General features: G+C 48.8%; 1 protein-coding gene and 1 non-coding gene across 2 annotated transcripts; one reads left to right on the top strand and one right to left on the bottom strand.

Annotated features, from left to right (window-relative positions):
• Positions 1-435: 435 nt before the first annotated feature.
• LOC116886426 (C-type lectin domain family 18 member A-like) lies at positions 436-13,031 on the top strand. Its single transcript, XM_032887912.1, is given in 13 exon segments — positions 436-507; positions 809-1,028; positions 1,610-1,701; positions 3,484-3,726; positions 7,137-7,234; positions 7,701-7,822; positions 8,004-8,111; positions 9,053-9,145; positions 9,727-9,833; positions 10,990-11,119; positions 11,399-11,495; positions 12,303-12,394; positions 12,889-13,031. Coding segments are annotated over 13 exon segments (1,512 nt in total). The 3' UTR covers positions 12,927-13,031.
• Positions 13,032-22,386: 9,355 nt separating this feature from the next.
• Trnag-gcc lies at positions 22,387-22,457 on the bottom strand. The gene has a single exon. It is a non-coding gene; the product is annotated as a tRNA-Gly (tRNA).
• Between the last annotated feature and the right edge of the window lie 2,110 nt (positions 22,458-24,567).

The following is a 24,567-nucleotide window of genomic DNA, read 5'->3' as shown; positions in this document are numbered from 1 at the left end:
GCTTCAGCTAGGCCCAAAATACCATGGTAATTTGCCGTCTGCCACTGTGACCTGTTTGTCTAGAGGCAGACTTGTTCACAACAGGACTCAAGTCAGCCAAGGGCATCCATCACAAGCCCTCCTCTCTGTCTGCCTTGCCCCAGTCTTAGCCCAAAGTCACATGGGTAAGTATAATGGGCCCTGGGGCTGGCCTCATCCTCTCACACTGCCCTGACACATAAGTCACACCTTTCTTCCTGAAGGTACAGTGCCAGCTCACTCCTCCATGATCCCACCAGTGGCATCTGTCTGGTGAAGAGTTCCTTCCTGCTTTATGTTTAATTCATAGCTAAGGGTTTGGGATGAGCTTCCCAAGAAAGAAGAGAACTCCCCTGGGGTCTTGCCCAGTTCCTGCCTGCTTTACTGGCCCACTGCCAAAGTCCCAGCCTCCTCCCCATGACTGGGGCTGGGGAGTAGAAGCTGTCCATGGGCTTGGGGGACATTGTCCCTGCCAGGGTACAGCCATCAGTTGCTAATCCCACAGCCCTGGAATGTCTGCAGGCCAATCAGCAGGGTCTTTGGGGGCTCCCCGAGGGTGCTAATAATCCGACAATGATTAGCAGGGGCCACAGGGTCAGCGCAGCACACTGCCCTGCTTTCTGTTGTGGAGCAGGCTGGCCAGACACTGAAGCGGGAGTAAGGAGGCATTTAGAAGGAGGGTTCTACGTCTCTTTTAAAGCCAGTGTACCATGGAGGGGAGGCTGTTTGGACACAGTGATGATTCACTAGCTTCTTCCTTTTGTCTGGCAGCTTAGCCTGACTCCCTGAGACTGTGAATAGCTTCATGAAGCCTGGGAAGCTAGTCGGACGGCTGAGAGAAGCCATGTTTGCAGCACCAAGCAGAACAGCCATTCAGCCCGAGCCCTCCCTGTGGCTGGGAAGCCAGAGCCGGTGGCTTGGTCTCTTGCTTCTGCTCCTGTCTCTCCTTGGCATCACCTGGACAGAGGTGCAGCCACCCCAGCTGCCAAAGCAAGTTCCCCCTGTGCAAGGTAAGGGATACCTGGGCAAAGACAGAAGATGTGCTGTTGTGAGTCTGAGAAAGGGTAGCAAAGGGATTTCTAGGAGTCAGGAACCCAGGACTGAGCCCTGTGTTATGCTGATATGATACGATGGGGGAAGCCATTAGGATGATGGCGGGGAGGATGGAAGGATACAGGGAAGGAAGAAGGATGAAGCAGATTGGTCCACGGTTGAGGTTAAGGAAAGATATTGGTTAGAGCCTACAGCTAAGACCTCAGAAGAAACACAGTGGTAGAAAGGCCTGCTTCTAGTCCAGGATCCGGGACTGAGTTTCTCATGCCCCTCTGCATCCCGCAACCCCCAAATATCATCTTCCCACTCCCAAGCCAGTCACTCACAGCACTGTTCTATGTTTGGTCTGTCCTAACCCATCTTCCTGCCTCTCTCCTGTCCTCCTTCCGTCTCCGTAATGGGATTTCTTTCCTACACAGCTCCCACTGCCTCTCCTCATCTTAGATCTGTGTCCTTGGGCTGGGGTCACCCTCACCTGGCTATGGCAATGTCCCAGGAGCTGCTGGTCATTGGCTTAACCTTCTCTCTTGGCCTCCAGCCTTGAGCAGGAAGGAGAGCTTCTTAATCCTCACGGCGCACAACCGTCTGCGCAGCCAGGTCCACCCTCCCGCAGCCAACATGCAGAGAATGGTGAGTGGACCCAACTGCTCTGGGTCAAGAGGGCTGCCAGAGGGACTGAACCCCAGAGTGAGCTCAGGAGGCCTTCCCAGTGTCCCTTTCACCAGGGGCGCCGTGGTCTTGGTCGTTGGGGAGCTATGTGCTTTCTTCCTTCAGGGAAAGCCATTTGTATAGGAGATCAGGGCTGTGGGCAACTCACTTTCCTGGCACTCTGTCACTACGGAGATCAACAGATATGGAAGGAGCCAAGGTCCTGTCCCCGACCCATCCCCGGAAAAGGAGCTACACAAAGGAATCCAGCAGAGAGGATGGAGAACAGAGAGGGAGAAGAATCTCGCTGGGCTTTGGAGGGGACTGGTTTGTGACCAGGATTTATCTAGCAAGTACTAGAAGACCTCTAGCAAGTTCCTCATTTGCTCACTTACTTGCAGTTTAGAACCTCCACAATGGAGGCTGCACCAGGGTTGGTTGGGGCTGCTCAACCTGCAGTCTTAGACATGCTGCCTTCACAATCTGGGACACCCCCACTCCCACCCCACCCCACCCCGCCACCCACAGCTGCAGCCCACGTGAACAGACCTGGGAACAAGGGTGGGATGGGTAAGGGAGCGCAAGGTTCCCCATGGCTACCTCCCATAAAGTCCTCAGAGGTGGACAGCCACAGTGGGCAGTGACCTTGAGAGCTCAGGGGTCAGTTTCCCAGGAGGTGGGGGAGGGTCTGCTTCTCTCCCCTGCCCTGCTCTGTGTCCCAGTGCCCATGACCTGAGCAGCCAGGATTCAGGATTTTCCAAGCTGCAATACCTAGCCCAACCCTGCAGCCTAGAGTAGACTCTACGATTTACTGACTGATAGTTTGTATCTTTCTTGGAGACCCTTGTTTAAATGGGCGTTGAAAAATCAGGTTTGGCCAGACGGGAGCAGCAGAGTTCTTCTGACTGTGGCTAGGGCCAGCTCTTAAAGGAAAACACAGCCAAGCCAGCCTGCAAGTCTGGGCACTTTCTAAGCTCAGATTATTAGATGTGGAACATGACATCAGAAGCCCAGCCCCTTGCCTTCTATTTCCTATGAGATGCCAAAGGTGCCTATCGCAAGGCTCGGAGGATGGAGGCACAATTTTTTTCCCTGACCTATCTTGGGTAGCTCTGGAGGTCCTGCTTCAACCTTCTGTGTCTCTGTGCAGTGAGAAAAACTACACCGATCTTTAGGCAGGCGAGCATGGCCCTGCTCACTCTGACCGGGCACCCCATGGACACTCAGAGCCAGGAGGGAACTGGCTCGATGCCCTGTTATCCAAAGGCCAGTCGTAGTGGTTAGTTTTGATCGTGCCAACTTGACCAGAATCACCTGGAAAAGGAATTTCACTGAACAACAGTCTAGATTAGGTTGGACTGTGAACACATCCGTGGCGAACGGTCTTGATTATGTTGATTGATATAGGAAGACCCAGTTTAAAAAATGGGTGGCATTGGTCGAGCATAGTAGCAGACGCCTTTAATGCCAATACTTGGGAGGCAAAGGCAGACAGATCTCTGTGAGTATTAGGCCAGCCGGGTCACAAGACAGCCAGGTCTGCAGAGAGACCCTGTCCCCAAAACACCAAGAAAAAAAGCGGGCAGCACCATCCCCTTGACTGTGGGTGTGACTAGAAGCTTCAAGTTCCTGCTACCTTGATGTCCCTGCAGTGCTGGCCTGGAATTGTGAGCCAAATAAGCCCTTTCTCCCCTGAGTTGTCTAGCAGTAACTGGCAGGGGAGGGAATAGATCACCCGAGGATGTCCGTTCTTGTCACTCCCAGGATTGGAGCGAGAGCCTGGCTCAACTAGCCCAAGCCAGGGCAGCCCTTTGTGGCACCTCAGCCACCCTGAACCTGGCATCCACCCTGCAGAACACCCCAGACGTGGGCTGGAATGTGCAGCTACTGCCCATGGGTTCAGCATCCTTTGTGGAAGTGGTCAACCTCTGGTTTGCTGAAGGGCTGCAGTACAGACATGGGTCGGCTGAGTGTGCCCACAATGCCACCTGTGCCCACTACACCCAGGTGAGTATACTTCAGATAAGGCGAGGCTAGGGCACAGTCTCCCCAGCCATCTTCCAATAGGATACACTTTATCTTTAAAAGGACGCCATCTAGATTTAGATGTTACCACACCTTTCATTCTCAAGAAAGTCCCCTTCTTTGTCTCCTCCATTCGACAAGTATGGATACTTATCGAATCACAAAACCTGACACTGTTTGAGTGGCTAATCACAGCACTGAATTCTCAAGGTTTTCACGCCTTTAGTATAGATATCACGATAGTAAATGACCTGTGAAATCAAGACCTTTTGTCTCATTTCCTGTTTTCTGGAATAATTTATATGATATTTGTTATAATCTTTCCCTAACATCATTGAGCCTTGTTTCATTCTGTATTTGTGTGTTTTCTATGTGTGCCTGTGTAAATAGACTATGTTTGTTTTGTTTTATAATACTAATTAATAATTCAATATCTCGTCTATTTATTTATGTGTGTGTGTGTGTGTGTGTGTGTGTGTGTGTGTGTGTGTGTGTGTGTGTGTGTGCGCGCACGCGCGCCTCTACACAGAGAAGAGGTCAGTGACAATTTGGGGGAGTTGGTCCTCTGGCTTCTTGCACAGGCCCCAGAGATTAAACTCTGTCAGTTTTGTGCAGTTGGTGCTTTTTAACCTGCTGAGTCATCTCTCTGACCCATTGTTTTGTGATTTGTTTGCTTTTTTTTTTTCCTTTTTCTTTTTTTCAGAGCTGGGGACTGAACCCAGGGCCTTGCGCTTGCTAGGCAAGCGCTCTACCACTGAGATAAATCCCCAACTCCGATTTGTTTGCTTTTTAAATATTTGAATTTGTATTGATGGTGTGTGTGTGTGTGTGGGTGTGTGTGCGTGTGCGTGTGCATGTGTATACTCGTCACGCACATGTGCCCTTGCGTGCCACGAATATATCTGAAGCTCAAAGGACATGTAGTGATTGCCTCTCCTTCTATTATGTGGGGATGTGGGATTGAATTAGAATTAGACGCAAGTGCCTTGTCTGATGAGACATCTCCCCAAACCATTGTTTTGTGTTTTTGATGCGACTCCTGGCTGTGTTTTCTTAAGGAGACCAAGCTGGCCTTAAACTAATAGTGATCCATTTGTTTCTCTCAAGTGCTGAATTACAGTGGAGAGCTATCAGTCCATCCTCATTCCTCTGTACCTCCTTCCAACCTCCACATCCCATCCCTACCCCCCTACCCCGAGACAGGGTTTCTCTGTGTGGCCCTAGCTATCCTGGAACTAGCTCTGTAGATCAGGCTGGCTTCCAACTCACAGAAATCCACCTGCCTCTGCCTCCCAAGTGCTGAGATTAAAGACATCCGCCACCACTGCCAGACTCTTATCTTCTGATGTGGGTTTTTATCTTATTAATATGAAGTCTTTTTTGGTTTTGGTTTCAAAATCTTTTTTCTTTTTTTGAGACAGGGTCTCATGTATTCCAGGCTGTCTTTAACTCTTACAGTTAAGAGTTCCTCAAGGGTGGCTTTGAACTTCTGGTCCTTTTGTTTCCATCTCCCAAGGTTGGGATATCAGGCAGGCACCTGGTTTTACCCAGGGCTTCATGCACACCAGGAAGACATTCTCCCAACTGAACTACATTAATTAAATCTTTTAAAACATTTCTATTATATGAATTTAAGGGTTTTCAACTTCTAAATTTTCTTCCTTTCCTCCCCACCTTTCTGTTTTAGACAGGGTCTTCTAGCATAGCCAGACTGGCCTCAAACTTATCTCAATCCCCCTGGCTCACCTCTCAGTCCTCCTGTCTCACTCTGGTTCTGTTGTTTCTTTTGAGATAGGGTCCCATGCAGCCCAGGGTGGCCTTGAGCTTACCTTGTATTGTAGCCCAGGCTGGCATTGTGAACCTCTTGTCTCTAACTTCCAAGCAATGTGACTAAAGGAGTGGGCCACCATGCCCAGCTTCATCCCGTAAGTTTTTACATTACGTAAGACTGGTTTTATTGTTGTTGTTTTCAGTGGTGGTTCTGGGTTGTTTGTTTTGAAGTATGTAATTATTTTTTCTTTTTATTAATATATATTATATATTCTACCCTTTTCTTCTCCTCTATCTCTCATTCTTTAATTTTGTGTAGTTTTAATTTTTTTAAAAAATTTATTTATATTATATATACAAACACACTGTTACTGTCTTCAGACACACCAGAAGAGGTGATCAGATGGTTGCGAGCCACCATGTGGTTGCTGGGAATTGAACTCAGGACCTCTGGAAGAGCAGACAGTGCTCTAACCATCTCTCCAGCCCCAATTTATTTTTATTTTATGTGCATTGGTGTTTTGCCCGAGTGTATGTCTGTGCGAGGGTGTCAGATACTGGAGTTACAGGCAATTGTGAGCCACCATGAGGTTGCTGGGAATTGAACCGGGGTCCTCTGGATGAGCAGTCAGTGTTCTCACAGCCATTTCTCTGACCCCAAGTCTGTGTATGTGTAATGCTAGTGATTCACACTAGAGTCTTGCATGTGATAGGAAAATTCCACTGAGGTATAATTCTAGCTCTAAAATTATAAAATGTATATCGTCTAAAGTAAGACATGGTGCATGCCTGTAAACCAGACTCAGGAGGTAGAGGCTGGAGGATCAGGGGTTCAATGTCATCTTTGTTTTTTGTTTTTTGTTTTTTTATTTTCTTTTTTTCAGAGCTGGGGACCAAACCCAGGGCCTTGTGCTTGCTAGGCAAGCGCTCTACCACTGAGCTAAATCCCCAACCCTCAATGTCATCTTTGGATACATGGAGAGTTTGAGGCCAACCTAAACAATAACTATTAAAAAAAAACATGGGCTAGTGGACTGGGGAATGTGGCACAATGGTAGAGCACATGCCTAGTATGTACCAGGCCCTAGCATAAAAGGACAGTCCATAAACTGAGCGCGGTGGACCATGCCTATAATTCCAACATCTGGGAGACAGAGACAAGTGGGACTCCATGAGTTTGAAGCCAACCTGTTATACATGGTGATTTCTTGTCCAATGCTGCATCCGGCATAGTGAGGACCTTTTCTCTCTTGTCTCTATCTCTCTGTCTGTCTGTCTGTCTGCCATATATATATGGCTTGTGGCCATTTTTACCATCTTATACAAGGCCCTTGATATCTGTCTTTCTTTGGTAACTATTTCCACCTGTCTATAATCATCCCTCATCCCTCCTTTTGACACTTAGTAACCCTAATTCTACTACGTCCTCCATTCCAAAAGCTTGCAATTCTGATGGCTGTGCTCAGCATAGCCACTAACCCGGAGCCCTAGGCAGGTAAGGGAGCCATCTGTCCACCTGGACGAAGCCAAACCCTCCCCAAGAGTGCACTGCCTGCCCTGTGATCCCCCAGACTGAAGTAAAACCCATCTGAAAGGGTCTCTGAGCCTTGTGTTCTCCGCAGCTTGTGTGGGCCACCTCCAGTCAGCTGGGCTGTGGGCGGCAGCCATGTTTTGTGGACCAAGCGGCCATGGAAGCCTTCGTCTGTGCCTATTCCCCTGGGTAAGTTCCTTACCACAGGCTGGGTGGTAGCTGGGAGTAGGGGTGGGTGAAAGGACAGGGAGGCTGGGGCTGAAGGTGGGAAGGGTGGATGGATGACTTTTAGTTAGGGTGAGATGTAAGTCCAGCCACCCAAAATGCCTTTAGCCCTTGGTGTGCATGGGAGACAAGAGGATGAAAGGAAGAAGATAGAGTTGTTTCCCGCCGTGCAGAGCAGGACTTGTTCATGAATTCTCCTTCCTGAATGTGTGACCCTACTCAGAGGGAATGTGTCCAGGAACGATACAAAGTCACCTCCCTACCTGTCACTTCCAGCTCCCTGAATCCCTAACTGGGTCAGAGGTGCTAAAGGGGCCCATGGGGAAGGGAGCCAGGACCCATTCTGCTCAGGGCTCTTCCTCAGCTCTGTCCAAAGCTCCTGCCTGGCCAAGGCCAGGTTCTCCAGACCCTCTGATGTTTTCTCTCACAGAGGCAACTGGGATATAAATGGGAAGACGATCGCCCCTTACAAGAAAGGCCCCTGGTGTTCCCTCTGCACAGCCAGTGTATCAGGCTGCTTCAAGGCCTGGGATCATGCAGGGGGCCTCTGTGGTGAGTGTCCCACCCTATTTGCCTCCTCCTGGAGCAGCAGGTACATGAGACCTTGGAACTGGTGAGCCTGGGGTGGGAACTAACAGCCCGAAGGGCTATCCCTGAAGCCTTGGCCTCCACACCTAGGAAAGTACCTGCTGGAAAGAGGCCCCTTCTCAAAGTTACCTATTCTTCTTACCAGAGGTTCCCAGGAACCCATGTCGCATGAGCTGCCGAAATCTCGGACATCTCAACATTAGCACCTGTCGCTGTCACTGTCCCCCTGGCTACACAGGGAGGTACTGCCAAGGTGAGGACCCAGTGCCTATTCAGGCTGCCCTGCAGGGTGATCATGAGGGAGATTCGCCTCAGGAGGCATATACCTGTCTTGTGGTGTGTACCGGTACAGTGGGATACCTGGAGGGCTGGGGTGGCCAGAGACTGGAATGTTCTGAGGGGAGCCTCAGTACATTAAGAGTATTGACTATTGGTTTTTACAGTGCTACATTCACTCAATAAAAGCTCATTGAGCCCCAAACGTGTGCTATATGTATGATTTAAAACATTCAGGGCTATAATCCTAGTATTTGGGAGACTGAGGTAGCAGGATTGTCATGAACTCCAGGCCAACATAGACTATATAGTGAACTCTAGGAGAGCTCAGGCTATAGATAGAGTAACACTCTGACTTTTAAAAAGGGCCCTTTAAGCTATCTATTGAAACAAAGGTAGAATTAAGAAACAGAAGGGGTCTCTCTTGTCCCACTGCCCACTTTTCATGACCTTACATCTTGTGTTTTATGTGTTTTGTTGCTATAGAGACACCATAACCATGGCAACTCTTATAAAGGAAAACATTTAATTGAGGCTGGCTTACAGTTTCAGATGTTCAGTCCATTATTATCAAGGCAGCCAGGAGAAGACTGTCTGTGTGTCACACTGGGCAGAGCTTGAGCATATATTACCTCAAAGCCCAGCACCCATAGTGACACACTTCCTCCAACGAGGCCACATCTCCCAGTAGTGCCACTCTCTGGGCCAAGCATATTCGAATCCCCATGTCTTCCAAACCTGTTTGCTTCTCTCTACAAGGAGAATCAAACCAAAGCAGCCAAGGATGGCCATAGCTGGAAGCCCCATCATGGGCTCTGTCTCTGGGAGCGTAGTCTTGCTGTGGCTGGCCTGTGAGGTGAGCATGGGGTCCAGGAGGTTTGAGACGGAGCACTCCACCTGTCTGCTTTGTTCTGGCAGTGCGCTGCAGCATACAGTGTGTGCATGGCCAATTCCAGAGAGAAGAATGTTCCTGTGTCTGCGATATCGGCTATGGCGGAGCCCGGTGTGCCAGTGAGTTCCAACTCGCGGTTCTTCTCGGACCCCTCTTCGGTGGGGTGCTGGATCTGACTTTATCAGCTTGTAAGAGTCCATGTGTCAAGCTATTACCAACTCCTTGTTCAGGAAAACAACCCAAATATCCTGGACTTGACCACAGTGGGGTATTTATACCGGTGGAATTAGCAAATGCTATAAGTTGTCGATCTTTTTTTTTTTAATGACATTTTACTTGTGCGCATGTGCCACAGAGCAGGTGTTGATGTCAGAGGACAATTTATGGAGGTTGACTTTCTCCTTCTACTAAATGGGTCCCGGGGATTGAACTCAGGACATCAGGCTTCTGGGCAGCAAGTGCTTTTACCCACTGAGCCATCTCTCCGGCCCTGGATTCCCCAGCCCCCCTCTTTCTCTCTCTTGAGAGATCTCGTACTTTCAAGTTACCAGCACACTGTTGTCCTCTGCCCACTTCCATTTTGGAATAGTTAGCCAGAGGTTGGAGCATCAGGAGCATCAGAAGCATAGCTCAGCCTGATAGGAGAGGGTAAGGGTTCTGAGGTCAGCACACAAACTCAGGTTTTCCTTACTCCCGCCAGCCAAGGTGCACTTTCCCTTTCATACCTGTGACCTGAGAATTGATGGAGACTGCTTCATGGTGTCTCCCGAGGCAGACACCTATTATGGAGCCAAGATGAAATGTCAGGTGAGGGCTGACCCTTGCCTTCCCGGGGTCGGGGTCTCAAACAGGGTGGCAATGGCTTTGGTCCAAGAGATAGTTCCTTCAACTTCCCCTGGCATCGCTTTCTTCCTTAGTATAAAGCAGGAATCATAGATTCAAGGCTCATGCAAGCTAGGGTCCCACCTAGCAGCCAGGAACAAAGTCCTACCCCACTCCTATTTTAGGAACTGTGTTGACTCAGCTCTGGCTGGTAGTTGTGACATGTTGGGATGCCAGGTCGGGATAGCTAGAACACAGGGTTTTCTTTCTTTCTTTCTCTCTTTCTCTCTTTCTTCTTTCTTTCTTTCTTTCTCTTCTTCTTCTTCTTCTTCTTCTTCTTCTTCTTCGTCTTCGTCTTCGTCTTCGTCTTCGTCTTCTTTCGTCTTCTTTTCTTTTTTTTTTTTTTTTTCAGAGCTGGGACCCAACAGGGCCTTGCGCTTGCTAGGGCAAGCGCTCTACCTTGAGCTAAATCCCCACCCTCCTCCTCCTCCTCCTCCTCCTCCTCCGCCTCCTCCTCCTCCTCCTCCTCCTCCTCCTCCTCCTCCTCCTCCTCTCCTCCTCCTCCTCCCCTCCTCCTTCTTCTTCAAGATTTATTTATTTATCATATATAAGTACATTGTAGCTGTTTTCAGACTCACCAGAAGAGGGCATCAGATACCATTACAGATGGTTGTGAGCCACCATGTGGTTGCTGGAATCTGAACTCAGGACCTCTAGGAAGAGCAGTCAGTGTTCTTAACCACTGAGTCATCTCTCGAGCCCAACACAGGATTTTCTAAAGCCAGAAACCCAGATTTTCCTTGGTCTTTCTTGACTTGATAACATTGACAATTGATCCAAATCTAGTTAATACACTAGACTGAGACAAAGACCTTTTGAGAGGAGCACTAGGGGGTTGGGGATTTAGCTCAGTGGTAGAGCGCTTGCCTAGCAAGCGCAAGGCCCTGGGTTTGGTCCCCAGCTCCGAAGGAAAAAAAAAGAGAGAGAGAGAGAGGAGGACCAGGCTCAGCCTATGAGCTGCCAACTGGGCTATGTGCACACAGGATTTGGAATCCTGGCTGTGGTAGGGCAACAGAATGGGTAGAAAGTTCTGGGCCTGAACTCTACAGTCTGTCCCATATGACTCAAAGTGGGGTTACAGGGAAAAGGTGGGGTGCTAGCCCAGATTGAAAGCCAGAAAGTGCAAGACATCCTTGCCTTCTACCTGGACCACCTGGAGACCACCAACAAGGTGACTGACAGTGACTTTGAGACCAAGAACTTCTGGATTGGTGAGTGCTTGGCAGTGGAAGGGTGTGGTAAAATGGGAGGAACTGAAGCTCTACAAGGCTCCAGGAAACATGGGCTATGTAAGGGTATGGTAAGGGCTTGGAGCATGGGTCAGTAGTCAAGACAATCTCCTTCCCTGGGAAGAGGGCTGCAGGGAGGGAAGTATCACAGGGTGGGGAGAATCCTGAAAAGAGATCTTTAACAACTGGGAGCTCAAAAGGCATTAGGCAGCAGGCTTCTGCACTCTCAGATAGTAGGCAACCTTGGCTACCCTGGTTCAGGGCTCACCTACAAGGCAGCAAAGGACTCCTTCCGCTGGACTACCGGAGAACATCAATCCTTCACCAGTTTTGCCTTTGGGCAGCCTGACAATCAGGGGTGAGTCTGGGATGTTTACCCTCTTCTGGGTCCACTTCCCACTTGGGCCTGCCTGGTTGAGCTTCAAATGCCACTGAAAAACCTTCACCCAGCCTATACAGGTCTGGATCTTACCTGGTTGTAGGTGCCAGGGAAGCCTGGGCCCAGCTGATGCAAATCCAGGTGAGGGAGACACAGAAGGCACATTACATAGAAAGGGGACCCAAGGAGTCTCCGCCCATCTATCATTGCCATTTGCACTGATATCTGTTCCCCGTCCCTCACCTGCCTACTGCCTGCATCAACCCCATCATTTCTGGTACCCACCCATCTGCATCCTTCATGCAAACCTCCTCCAGCTGACCCGCCAGCTGTCCCGTACAGAGAACATCTGGCTATGTGGCATTTCCCTGGTCTTCAAAGCTCAGGAGTGCCACACAGGGACAGAGATCACCATCTATAGGAATCTATAGGATCTCCAAGGTCTTCAAATATCTCCCCAGCACACCCTCATGGCAGTCAGGCCTGACTGGACTTCCAGCATATATTCTCTTGATGGCAGAAGGGTGTGGTCCTATATATTTCTGCTGTGGCTGAGTGCCGGACTGGGGTGGGTGGAGGGTTACAGAGAAGATTTTCCGGCTTCCGTATGGAGAGCTGCAGTGTATGGGGAACGGAATGGTCACTGACTCCCAGCAGCCCCGGCTGCATGTGCTGCAGCACCAGGGCCTCACAGGTGCAGGTGGCCTAGTGGGTGGAGGGTTTGAGACGCTACTAGATTGCTAATTCCATCCCTCCACCTAAGCACTCTTTATCTTGACCTCACAGGTTTGGGAACTGTGTGGAAATGCAGGCATCTGCCGCCTTCAACTGGAATGACCAACGCTGTAAAACTCGAAACCGTTATATCTGTCAGTTTGGTGAGATCCCGCTCTCAGCAACCTTCCTCTGTTCCCTTTCTCCTGGAGGGCTAACGGCCTGTGCCATGTTGCTAGGCTATCCAAGCCATAGGTACAGAGTGTGTCTGGGTTCAGAGTCAGAGATGTTTTCCTGCTCAGGGCCTTGTATTTGCAACTGTTTGGAGCCAAGGGGATGATGACGGCCCAGATTTGAACACCATGTTCCTGCAGAGGAACAAGACAGGACCCATATCTCGCTTGGGAGTTTTCCAGGGTTCCTCTCCTTCTATCATGAAAACTATCACCTGGGGAGTCTGTCAGACTCCCTTACTGTGCCTGAATTTCCTACAGCCCAATAAGATCTGGGGGAGGAGGCAGAAGTAAAACCTGGACCAACATCAGCTCCCAGCATCCACCTAGAATCAGGAGTTCCCCAAGAGATCACAGCCCTGACTTCTTCTAGATGAGTATAGCATCGAGAGAGGAGGACTCATTCTATTATGCTTCCATTCCAGCTCAGAAGCACTATTCCCAGTGGGAGCCGGGGCCCTGAGCCTGGCCCAACAGCTTTCCTGCCAGCTTCTGAATGCACAGACCGTTTCCTTGACTGCTCACCTGTGGGAAACAAGTGCCTGGCTGAGACTGAATGCCCAACATCCCGAGCAGTCTCAGACCTTGCCATGCTGTATGCTGGGTAGGATAGTGTAGGTTGGTGTCATTATGCGGGTGAAGGCAGGTACAGGATAGAATGAGATCTGTCATTGGACAAGAAGGAAGGATGGGCGGGAGAAAAGTTTTAGAGAGGGAGGAGACAGGAGCGAGGGGGAGAGCAGCTGAGAGAACATGGAGGCGGATGTTAAGATTTCTCTCTGCACATTTACAGGTTGTTATGACTATTCTTAAGGAATAGATGTGTACAGGATTTTGTGTGTCTAGATGAACAAACTATGTCTTATGTAGGTGGGCGGTTTATATCCTTATCAATTGGTTGTAAGTTAATTGTGTGGATGCATTGTACATTGAGTAATTAACATATAAATCTGGTTGTTGGGTTACAGTTTGTTGAGTCATGACTTCACTGGGTTGTTGGTAGTTCGAGTAGAGTCAGTGACAGGAAGCCATGCTTGGCTATAGAATGCTTGGTGCTGCGCTAGCACAGCCCGCTGAACACCATGTATGTGTCAGGCATGGAAACATCTCACCAAGGGGACAGCGCATGAAAGCAGCTGACAGAGAAACAGCTAGAGCTCTCGGATCCACACGTGGAACCTCGCGGGAACCAGTCACGAGCTTTTTAAAATTATACTGCAACAGGATAGTGGTATAACCTATGGGAGACAAATAGGGAGTCCTAAAGGAGCCTAGCATGGGAAGAGAAGCTCCAGGCTCCTAAACCTGCTTCTGATGGGAAAGATGGGCTTCTGTGGGCTCCGAAAGCAAAAGCCAGAGCCAGTAGCTAGGAGAAGCTGCTCTGCTCCATCCAGATAGATTCCCTTGGGCTGCTGGAGTTTTCAGGACTAGTGGGTTTACATGGAATTAAATGATGTTCTGCATCAGCTGATTTTGCAATTCATCACCCCCCGCCCCCGTGTATTTTATTTCACTTTTGTGTTGTTGTTGCAGTTATTGTTTTGTTTTCTTGTGCTGACCAAGTTCAGGCTGGCTTTAAATTCACCTTGTCGCCCGCCCGGCCTGGCCTGACCCCCAACTCATAGAGAGTCTCCTTCCTTAGCTGCCTGAGTCCTGGGAAGATCAGAAGAGGGTGGTGCTTCCCTGTCAGGTTCCTCTTAGTCCTCGGTCCCTCAGGCTCCCCGGTAACATAAGAGCAGACTCTCTTTGCTTTAGTGACTTCTCCTCTTCTCTCCTCTCTTCTCTCCTCCTCCCTTTCCTCCCCTCCTCTTCTTTCCTAGCAGCTTCCAGCATTGTGCCTCAAACAGTAGGACAGAGACTACCCTGCAAATCTGGGAAATGCTCTGTGCGTGTGTGTGTGTGTGTGTGTGTGTTGTCCTGTGTGCACGCGCGTTCATTCATGCCTGTGCGTGCATTCGTCCTTGCGTCCGTGCGTGCGTGTATCACCTTATCATCAAATATCATCTTACATTTGAAGAAATGCCGGCCGAGAGGTTGAGTGACTTGCCCAAAGTAACAAAGCTGAGAAACAAACCCAGTCAGTTTGGCTATCATTCAATCCTTCTATTTTCTTTCACTGATATAACCTGTTTAATGAAGTCAGGGAGGCACAGAAGAGGGCTGCTTTTCCTTCACGCATAATATGGACACATGAGGGGCTAACCATATGCCTATCTCTGTGGAGTTTCATCTGGGGACTTTATTTTTCTTTGATGTAGCAAACTCTTCTAGGCCAAGGCATCTGTTTCCCCCCAGTCTATAAAAGTTCATTATGGGGGTTGGGGATTTAGCTCAGTGGTAGAGCGCTTGCCTAGGAAGCGCAAGGCCCTGGGTTCGGTCCAGCTCCAAAAAAGAGAACAAAAAAAAAAAAAAAAAAAAAAAGTTCATTATGTGGTTATGTCTGCCAGAACCAGACCTCAAGAATTACCCAGTGTTTCAGATCCCTGCATGGAAGGGCCCTACGTTCTTGCCATATCCGCTGCCTGTAGTAAGAGTCGTACTGGGGAGACAAGCAAACTTAGACAAGCAACCTTAAGAATCAGGTACCAAAACAATCTCCCGCTGGGAACTATGCCCTTTCTTGTCCGCCCCGAGGCCCCGCCTACTACTCTTGCTCCGCCCCATCCCTTTGGGATAGTCTGGTCCACCTCCCCATTATCCTTATCCGTCCCACTGCTCCTTGAGTTTGTCACCTGGCCCAAGCTTTTCTGCAGGGAATTGGTGGGGAAGTGACATGTATGTTTGCAGGGTGGGTCCTCCGAGGGCAGGCATGTTGGAGACCGTAGTTCCTCACGGAGACTGGAAGAAGGGGAACCTCGGACGCCAGACACTCCCATCCCAATTTCTGTGCTCAACAGGCTGGGCTGCCAGAGGTGGCAGATGTCCAGCAGAAGCATAGTCACTGCTAGGGTCTCAGGAGGTGTAGAGATATATATCCCACATAGCCGTCAGTCCTAGGGAAGTATACAGGTATTCAATAAACATACATTGGCTAAGGCATCAGAAAGGTTTTGTGCTTCATTGTAGATTTCTGCTTGTAGCATGGGTTTAGTGTCATATACCTGTGATCCCAGTGTTCAAGAATTTAGGGCAAGGGGATTCTGCATTCTGGGCCAGCCTGCAACTACATAGCGAAGGAGTTGGGAAGGCTGTATTTTGCTTCTTCTGGGATAGGAGGGAGATAACAGGAGCATGGCCCAAATTCAGAGTAGCCAGTTCATGTCCAAAAGCAGAAGAAGAGTGGAGAACAAGCCATTCGGGCTTCTCAAGACAAAGATTTGTTTTCCTTGGAAGCAAGCAGACACCTCCTTGGTATACTTTCTGACTTAAGCTGCTATTCTTTTTTTTTTTTTCCCCCGGAGCTGGGGACCGAACCCAGGGCCTTGTGCTTGCTAGGCAAGTGCTCTACCACTGAGCTAAATCCCCGACCCCTTAAGCTGCTATTCTAACTGTGGTTCTAGAAGGCCCTTTCTGGGTCAGAAGCCTGGTGGTTTTGTAGGTTTGGTTGCAAGCATCTGGCTGTAAAAACCTAAACGTGCTTATATATTTGCTAATGAATTTTGTCCATGTACTGTAGTATTCGTATGATGTATTGTACTGGCTGATTTTGTGTGTCAGCTTGACACAAGCTGGGGTTATCACAGAGAAAGGAGCCTCAGTTGAGGAAATGCCTCCATGAGACCCAGCTGTAAGGCATTTTCTCAACTAGTGATCAAGGCAGGAGGACCCAGCCCATTGTGGGTGGTGCCGTCCCTGGGCTGGTGGTCTTGGGTTCTATAAGAGAGCAAGCTGGGCAAGCCAGGGGAAGCAAGCCAGTAAGTAACATCCCTCCATGGCCTCAGCATCAGCTCCTGCTTCCTGACCTGCCTGAGTTCCAGTCCTGACTTCCTTTGGTGATGAACAGCAATGTGAATGTGTAAGCTGAACAAACCCTTTCCTCCCCAACGTGCTTCTTGGTCATGATGTTTGTGCAGGAATAAAAACCCTACTAAGACATGCATATATTACAAAAGAGGCATAAATAAAAACCCTAAAGAGTAAACATGACAATGAATGTAAATGTCTTAATTTTTTCCCCAGTAACAGGAGATAAACCCAGGTTCTTGCACATGCTAGGCAAGCACTTTACCACTGAGCTACGTTCCCAACCCACTTAATAATGTGCTTGCTTTGCACCTGAAGAGGCTGTTTGGGGTGCTTGGGCAATGATCCATGCTTCCAGGAGACCATACATAGATGAGCTTTACTAACTAGGGTACCAACAGATGGGTGGGGCCCTCCAGGGGAGCGTCCCTTTACTCTATGGCCATTAGCACAACGATTCTGACTCGACTTCAGTCTGATCTTGTACTTCCATGGCAGGAGCCATTAGGTTCTGCAAAGCTTTGCTTTTGCTGAGTTCTTTGTTTTAAGGGACCACAGGATTAACACAGCATGCTATAGACTGCTGGAGTCTCTTCCCTTAATACTAGCTGGATTTTCACTGCCCTCTGGCTACTGACGAGCCTTAGATTGCCCACAGGGCTTCTTACCACTCCATGTAGTCTCCGTCCTGAATCTGTATGAATCTTGGTTGTAAGCTACAGAAACTAATTCCGACTACTCTGAGGAGAAATGAGTTTGTGGAGGACATTTGTCTGCCCCCAGGGCTGTCGGAGAGTAGGAGAATCAGATCTGGAAGAGATTGCATGGCAGAGCTGGCTTCGTGTAGACCCCATTGCCTCGGTAGCTACAAGCGGCTAAAGTGGGACAGAGGTGACACCATCTTTTTTTTTTGTTTTTTTTGTTTGTTTGTTTGTTCTTTTTTTTCGGAGCTGGGACCAACCAGGGCCTTGTGCTTCCTAGGTCTACCACTGAGCTAAATCCCCAACCCCGACACCATCTTTGAAAGCTGGGCCCTCAGGTCTAACTGTCAGTCCTAAGTCATGCGCCCCAGGCCCTGGCTTTAAGGAAGGCTGGGAAAAGAAGGTAGAGAAAGGAATATTCAACTTCTTTTAGGAACTGTCTCGTAGGTTCTGTCTTAGTTTGGTTCCATTAATCGAGAAACAAACTCCTACAAGTTGTCCTCAGATCCACACACATGCAGTGGCACAAATGTGAAGATACACACACACACACACACACACACATACAAGATAAGTAAATAAATACAATTTTTTAAAGATCTATTTATTTACTTATGTATGTATGTGAGTATGTGAGTATGTAGCTGTATTCAGACACCAGAAGAGGGCATTGGACCCCCATTACTGATGGTTGTGAGACTCCATGTGGTTGCTGGGAATGGAACTCAGGACCTCTGGAAGAGCAGTCAGTGCTCTTAAGCTGAGCCATCTCTCCAGCCCAATAAATACAATTTTAAAATGGAGCCAGGCATGGTGGTATACTATACACCTTTAATCCCAGAACTTGGGAGGCAGAGGCAGGAGGATCTCTGTAAGTTGGAGGCCAGCTTGGTCTACAGAGTGAGTTCCAGGACAGCCAGGGCAGTTATACAGAGAAACCCTGTCTTATGGTTTTACTGCTGTGAACAGGCACCATGACAAGGACAACTCTTTTTTTTTTTTTTCTTTTCTTTTTTCCAGAGTGGGGACCAAACTAGGGCAGTTATACAGAGAAACCCTCTACTGAGTTTTAAACCCCAACTGTGACAAAGGCAGCTCTTATAAGGACAACATTTAATTGGGGCTGGCTTACAGGTTCAAAAGTTCAGTCCATTATCATCAAGGCGGGAGCATGACAGTGTCCATAGCCACGATGTAGGAGGAGCTGAGAGTTCTACCTCTTCATCTGAAGGCTGCTAGGAGAAGATTGGATTCCAGGCAGCTAGGATGAGGGTCTTAAAGCCCACACCCACAGTAACACAGCTTCTCCAATAAGGCCACACCTACTCCAACAGGGTCATACCTTCTAATAGTGCCATTCCCTGGGCTGAGCATATACAAAACCACTCCCTGGCCTCCATAGGCTTGTTCAAACATATGAGTCTATGGGGGCCATACCTAATAAGCATAGCATAATGCAAAATACGTTTAGTCCAACTTCCAAAGTCCCCGTAGTCAATAGCAGTCTCAACAATGTTAAAAGTCCAAAGTTCAAGGTCTCTTTTGAGATCCATCCAATCACTTAACTGTAATCCCCAAAGCAAGACCGGAAACCATCTGGGCAAACTCTAAACTCTGCATCTCCATGTCTGATGTCAAGGCGGTCTTCAGATCTTCAACTCCTTTTCATCTCTGTTGACTACAAACTTGTTTTTCCTGGGCTGGTTCCACTCCCTGTTAGCAGCTTTTCTCCAGGTCACAAGAGAATCTGGGGCAGGACTGAGACCACAGACACCCAGATGCCATCTTTGAGATGATGAGGGGGACCCAAGGTCCTTAGCACCTTTCTCCTAGGCTTGTAATCTACTGAACTCAGCTGGCCCACAAGTTCCATGGGAGCCATCTTCCCACTGTTTCTAGGAAGACACATGATCCTTCTGCCCACAGTACCAGGAGGCAGTGTAACCATAACAACCGAGGACTCTTTCGACCTAGGAACTTGGTTCTCTGCTTCCCTTTTCTTTTCTTTTTCTTTTTTCTTTTCTTTTTTTTCTTTTTTTGGTTCTCTCTCTCTCTCTCTCTCTCTCTCTCTCTCATGCGCAATGTGAGCCAAGTTATTTTGAATTTAAAGTATTTTTCTTGGTATGGTGCTCAATGCCTGTGCCTTGTCTGGTGGTTGACTAACAAGAGAGGGTCATGAATTAGAGCCTGGCCTGGTCTGCTAGGTAGACCAACAGGAAGAAAACAAACAAAGGAATGAGCGAATGAACGAACGGGAGGAAAGGCGAGAGGCCCAGAAGCAGAGGCAGTGCAGATCACATTCACTACAAACTGAACTGTGGGGCTTGACTACGCATGGGCAGAAGCAGGGCCAACTCTCAGGTGATCAGAAAAGCCAGTAATGCTTATGAAATAAAATTAAAGTAAATTAAACAGAGCTGTAGTCCAGGCTCTCTGTTCTCCTTGTCCTGCCTTCAGAGTTACAAACAAACACCCCCAAAAAACCCAAAACAAAAAACAAAAACAACAAAAGACAAATAAACAAAAAAACCAAAACAACAAAAAAAAACTCTGTCTGAAATCTAGGAGTTTATTTATCTGAAGGCAAACATGAATTTAAAATTTAGGGAAAAAGTTCCTTTTTCAGGCCAGCAAGATGGCTGGCTCGGTGGGTCTAGCTTGAGAAACTGAGCTTGATCCTTGTGACTCCAACAAGTCCTCCCACCTCCGTTTGCACTCTGTGGTGTGTGCCCTGCCCCAACAATAAAAAATAAAAAAAATAAAAAAATAAAGTTCCTTTTGTTTCTGGCTCCCAGCAACCCTGGCTCTTTGAGGCTTAGCGCAGAAGCAGGTGCTGGGCCTGGGTCCGGCAGTGATGGCTAGGGCCAGGGTGGCTGGCACGGGCACTATCTGTCCCCGCCCGGCGACACTCAAAAATTAACCCAGCCCTGGGATAGGTATCTTCTCAGAGGACACGGACCACAGACATTCTTCCTCCTGCGTTTGATGGTACCTAAACCCCAGGGTCTGAGCAGTGAGGTTAATGTGGCCATGGGTTTGGGGCTGAAGGATACTTTTCAGCTTTAGGGCATTTTAGGTTTAAAAAAACAGCAGAAAGGACCCTTTCTCTTTGTTTTAGGAAAGTCCCAGGATGGCTCCCTGCAGTTGAGCAGCTCTGGAGAGGGGCTGCTCGGGTTTGTCCAAGGCTGGCGGAGCACAGATGTGTGTGTCACGTGACCCACCCTCCTACAGCCCCGTTTTTTCATCCCTTCACCTCTCTACCCCTCCCTCTACCCTCTACCTCTCTCTCTCTCTCTCTCTCTCTCTCTCTCTCTCTCTCTCTCTCTCTCCATCAGACTGAACATGGCTGGAAAGTCCGGACCTGACTCTGCCCATCCAGGCCAGAAGAGGCCACAGGACAGGATCATCTTCCGGTGAGTGTAGCCTGTTATCCTGTCCTCAAGGCAGGCTGGTTGTCTACTTGTATGAGTTCCCCTGAGGTGGAAAAAGGAATCTAGAAGGTTCCTTACGCGTGCTGCCCACCCAGCATCTCAGCATCTGCTGACTGACTTCCAAGTCTCTGACTTTCTCTCAGGCTGACATCTGACATCTGACATCCTCCTCACGTAGGAGGATGCTCCTTTTCCACCCTGGAGTCTGGGAGTCTATCCAGGAGACCCTCTTCTGTGGAGGAATCAGAAACTTTTTCCTAAATATAGATGTTTGGGAACCTTTCTAGATGACATCTTGGCCTTGAGTTGGCGGGCCTCTCTTTAGGAAAACCTCGTTTTAGTTGCTGCTTTAGAATACTTACATTTATGAATTTGCATGTGCGCATTCATGCATCTGGGTGTATATATGCGATGTAAGTGTGCACATGTGTGTTTATGTAATTTTTTGTTTTATCTTTAAGATTATCTTCTAGCTCCCTTTACCTCCCTCTAATCCTCCCATCCCAAACCTCCCTTTTCTCCTTTTTTTTTTTTAAAGATTTATTTATTTATTATATATGAGTACACTGTAGCTGTCTTCAGACACACCAGAAGAGGGCATCAGATCCCATTACAGATGGCTGTGAGCCAAGAGCACTGGGCCATCACTCCAGCCCCTCTCTCTTCCTCTTACTTATTTATTTAACTTTCAGACAGAATCTTTCTATGTACTTCTGTCTGGCCTCAATCTGGCAAATATCTTCCTGCCTCTGTCTCTCGTGCTGGGATGGAAGGTTTGAATAAACCCACCCTTCCTGGAGACAATGGGTAGAGCAGGGACTGTCTCTCTAAACCACAAATCCATTTACTATATAATTCTTCAATAGAGGACATATCAGATATTAAAATGGTAACAGTCTGGGTATAGTGACACTTCCCGTTAATCCCAGCACTTGAGAGGCAAAGGCAGATGAATCTCTGTGAGTTTGAGGCCAGCTTCGGCTACATAATGAGTTCTGGACAACCAGAGCTACATAGTGAGACCCTGTCTTGGAAACAAAACAAAACAAAAACAAAAAATAAAAGGTAGCCAATCAGTGGTGGTCCACACCTTTAAACACAGGACACCGGAGGCAGAGGTAGATAGATCTCTTGAGGTAGAGGCCAGCATGGTTTACAGATTGAGTTCCAGGACAGTCAGGGTTACAGAGAGAAACCCTGCTTAAAAAAAAAAAAAACCAAAACAACCTATACAAGTAAATAAATAAATAAATAAATACCCAGCTGGTGAGGTGGTTCAGTGGGCCACCAAGATCGACAACTTGAATTCAATTCCTGGAGCCAAGGAAACTAGGCTTCTCTGCTAAAAGGCTCAGAAACTCTATCATTCTTGTTTTGTTAACATGGTCATCGTGAGGATAGTGGGGACTGTACAGTTGGTCAGTTCTTGTGGTCCACGCGGAGGGAATGATGTGCGGAAAGGCGTGGTCCACAAGGGTTTCTTCCCTTTCCAAAATGAAGCTCTGGGAGGCAGTTTCGGTTTTTGCCTTTAGAGACACCTACAAAATGGTGTATTTGGGGTTTCTTAATTTCTCTCTTACTTTCTTTTTCTTAATCGCTCTCTCTCTCTCTTCTTTCTTAAATTTCCTTTTAACTTCTTTCCTTAATTTTCTTCTTCCTTTCCTCTCTTTCTGTGTGTTGGAAGACTCAAGATTTTTAGATAAACTGCAGCCATTAGCCCCGGTGCAACCAAAAAAGGAAATACTAAGAAAAGGAGTGAGTGCTCTCAATTCAATGCAGGGAGGGGCTTCCTTCTTGCAGTCGCGGAAGGGCGTCCCTCGGAAGTTAGTTTTAGTTCTGTGAGCTCTTTCCTGACTTCTTGAGCAAAGCATTTAAGAAAAGGAAGTCGTGCATTGGCCGGGAATCGAACCCGGGCCTCCCGCGTGGCAGGCGAGAATTCTACCACTGAACCACCAATGCTTGGCTGTAGGAACAGCCTTTGTTAGTTGCATTTAGTTTCCGCGAGTCTAGCGCACGTACCATTGCTGTTTCTGAAATTCCTCATCTGGGGCTCTGAATACAACACTTTTTGGATCTGAACTGCAGTGGCTAGGGAGAAATGCGTGCCTTCTCTACGGTGATGTGCGCCTGCAGGCTTTTTCTTCCTCCTACGGGACGGAAGCCGAAGCATCCCTGAGTGTCCTAAACCGCCCACCCAGACCTCCGGAAGCCAGGAAGCAGAGGTGGCCGGAAATCTCATCACAGTCGTGGGGACCCTGCAGGCTGTAAGGACAGATGAAGGCATCCTGCTCTTCATTTGGTCCACGGAGTCGCCTTAGAGAGCTGGGCACGTTAGGCGACAGCTCCAGAAGTTGTTTCTTAACTTTAGACGCTACTCCAATTCAATTTGTTCACCAACCTCATCCCAGGCGGGACCTAATGCTTTGTGTATTCGCATGTATTAGCATCAATGGCTATTGATGGACTAGAGACCCAATTGTCTGCTCGGACGCTCCATCTCCGTGTGAAAAGGGGTGAGACCGCCCTTAAGAGACCGGCACCTTTTCGGAGCTCGACCTCTTCCCTGGCCCGCAGCCAAGAGCAGGTGGCTTGGCGGCAGCCTTAACCTCATACTAGCCCCTCATACGCTGACCTCGGCATTCTGGCAGTTCCCACGCTGGGATTAAAGTCTCCACACCCACACTGCGACCTTGGGCTCTGGTTTATCTTCCCTTTCATCCTTTGTCGTACAAAGATGCCAAAGATCAGCAGTGCCTGGGTCAGGCAGAAGAGCCTTTGGAAGGCCAGGTTCTGGCTGGATTGTCACCCTGCTGCCACTTGGAACCTCGGGGGTTGTGGGCGAGGATAGGGTGGTGGTGCTAGTGGTTAAGAGTCCAATCAGGGAGAAGCTGGTTTGTTGTGGTCTCCCAAAATGACTTTGGGCAAGAGCCTAAAGGTGTCTTCTGAGGTAGAATCCTGACCTTTGAAGGAAGGGCTGTAGGTGTAGGTAGGGTGGGCAGGAAGTTCAAAGTCAGTTTCAGCTACACAGAGAGTTTGAGGCCAATCAGGACAACATAAGAGAGGGAAAGGAGGGAGGGAGAGTATATTTGTTCAGCTGAGGGCCAGGCTTTCCCTTACCTGTGAATTGAACTGAGTCAAGTAGAGAAGGTGTACACTACTAGTTAGTGGGTAGGTCTTGCCCGTTGTGTCCTGGGGTAGGGGCAGGATAACTTGACTGCTCCCTCCTCTCCTGTCTCTTTAGGGTGGATGAAAGCAAGAGGACCCCTCTATTCGTCAATCAGGTGCCAGCCAAGAGCCGAAGAACTTGTACAGGGGTCAAGAATTCCCACAACACTCACAAGACCTTCAGGAGCAGTCATCTCCCCCTGGGGCAGATAAAGTGTAAGGGGGCTCAGCCCGCACCTTCAGCGCCGGGAGGAGTTGGGTAGCCTTAGGGAAGGCTGAAAAGCACTACCTGCTCAGTCCCCGCGGCCCCCTGTGGCCATGTGGGCATCAACTCTGCCCTCCTCTTAGCAGACCAGACGGAGGAGCTAGATTCCATCCGGAGGGAGCTGAGCAAGATCAAAGCCCGGGTGGACAGCCTGTTGGAGAGTCTGGAGTCCATGGAGCAGCAGAGGGACCAGCGCGGGAGTCAGGTACTCAAGGGCGTGCCCAGGCCACGCCCCCCATGGGCCCGGGGTTTTCTTGCTCCGGAAGATACCGGGGCACTGGGGTTCTTCTCTGACTGTAGGCCTCTTCACCAGCATTTGGACTTCATTTCCCCTGGCTGTTCCCATGTCCAGGGGATCTCTGTGATCTCTAGGTTGTCCCGGTTCCCTCCAGATACCTGGAGGCATAGCAGCGGTCTCGTTCTCCCCCTTGTTCTTTGGAGTTAGTTCTGGATTAGGGCTACGCTCCTGACGAGTCAGCTGGGACCTCCGAACTTTGGCTATTGGCTCTCTAAACGGGAACAAAGGATAGTGAAGAGAACAGCTGTCCCAGAAGTGAGGGCTCCTAGTGCCAACATATCAGCCCCAAATGTCCAGGGCCTAGAGAGCCTACCAAGAGGCAGACAGCTCAGAGCAATACA

This window comes from Rattus rattus, chromosome 17, assembly GCF_011064425.1.
Source record: "Rattus rattus isolate New Zealand chromosome 17, Rrattus_CSIRO_v1, whole genome shotgun sequence".
Lineage (NCBI taxonomy): Eukaryota > Metazoa > Chordata > Mammalia > Rodentia > Muridae > Rattus > Rattus rattus.
Note: the sequence above shows the minus strand (reverse complement) of the source record. Positions and strands in the feature narration are given on the sequence as shown.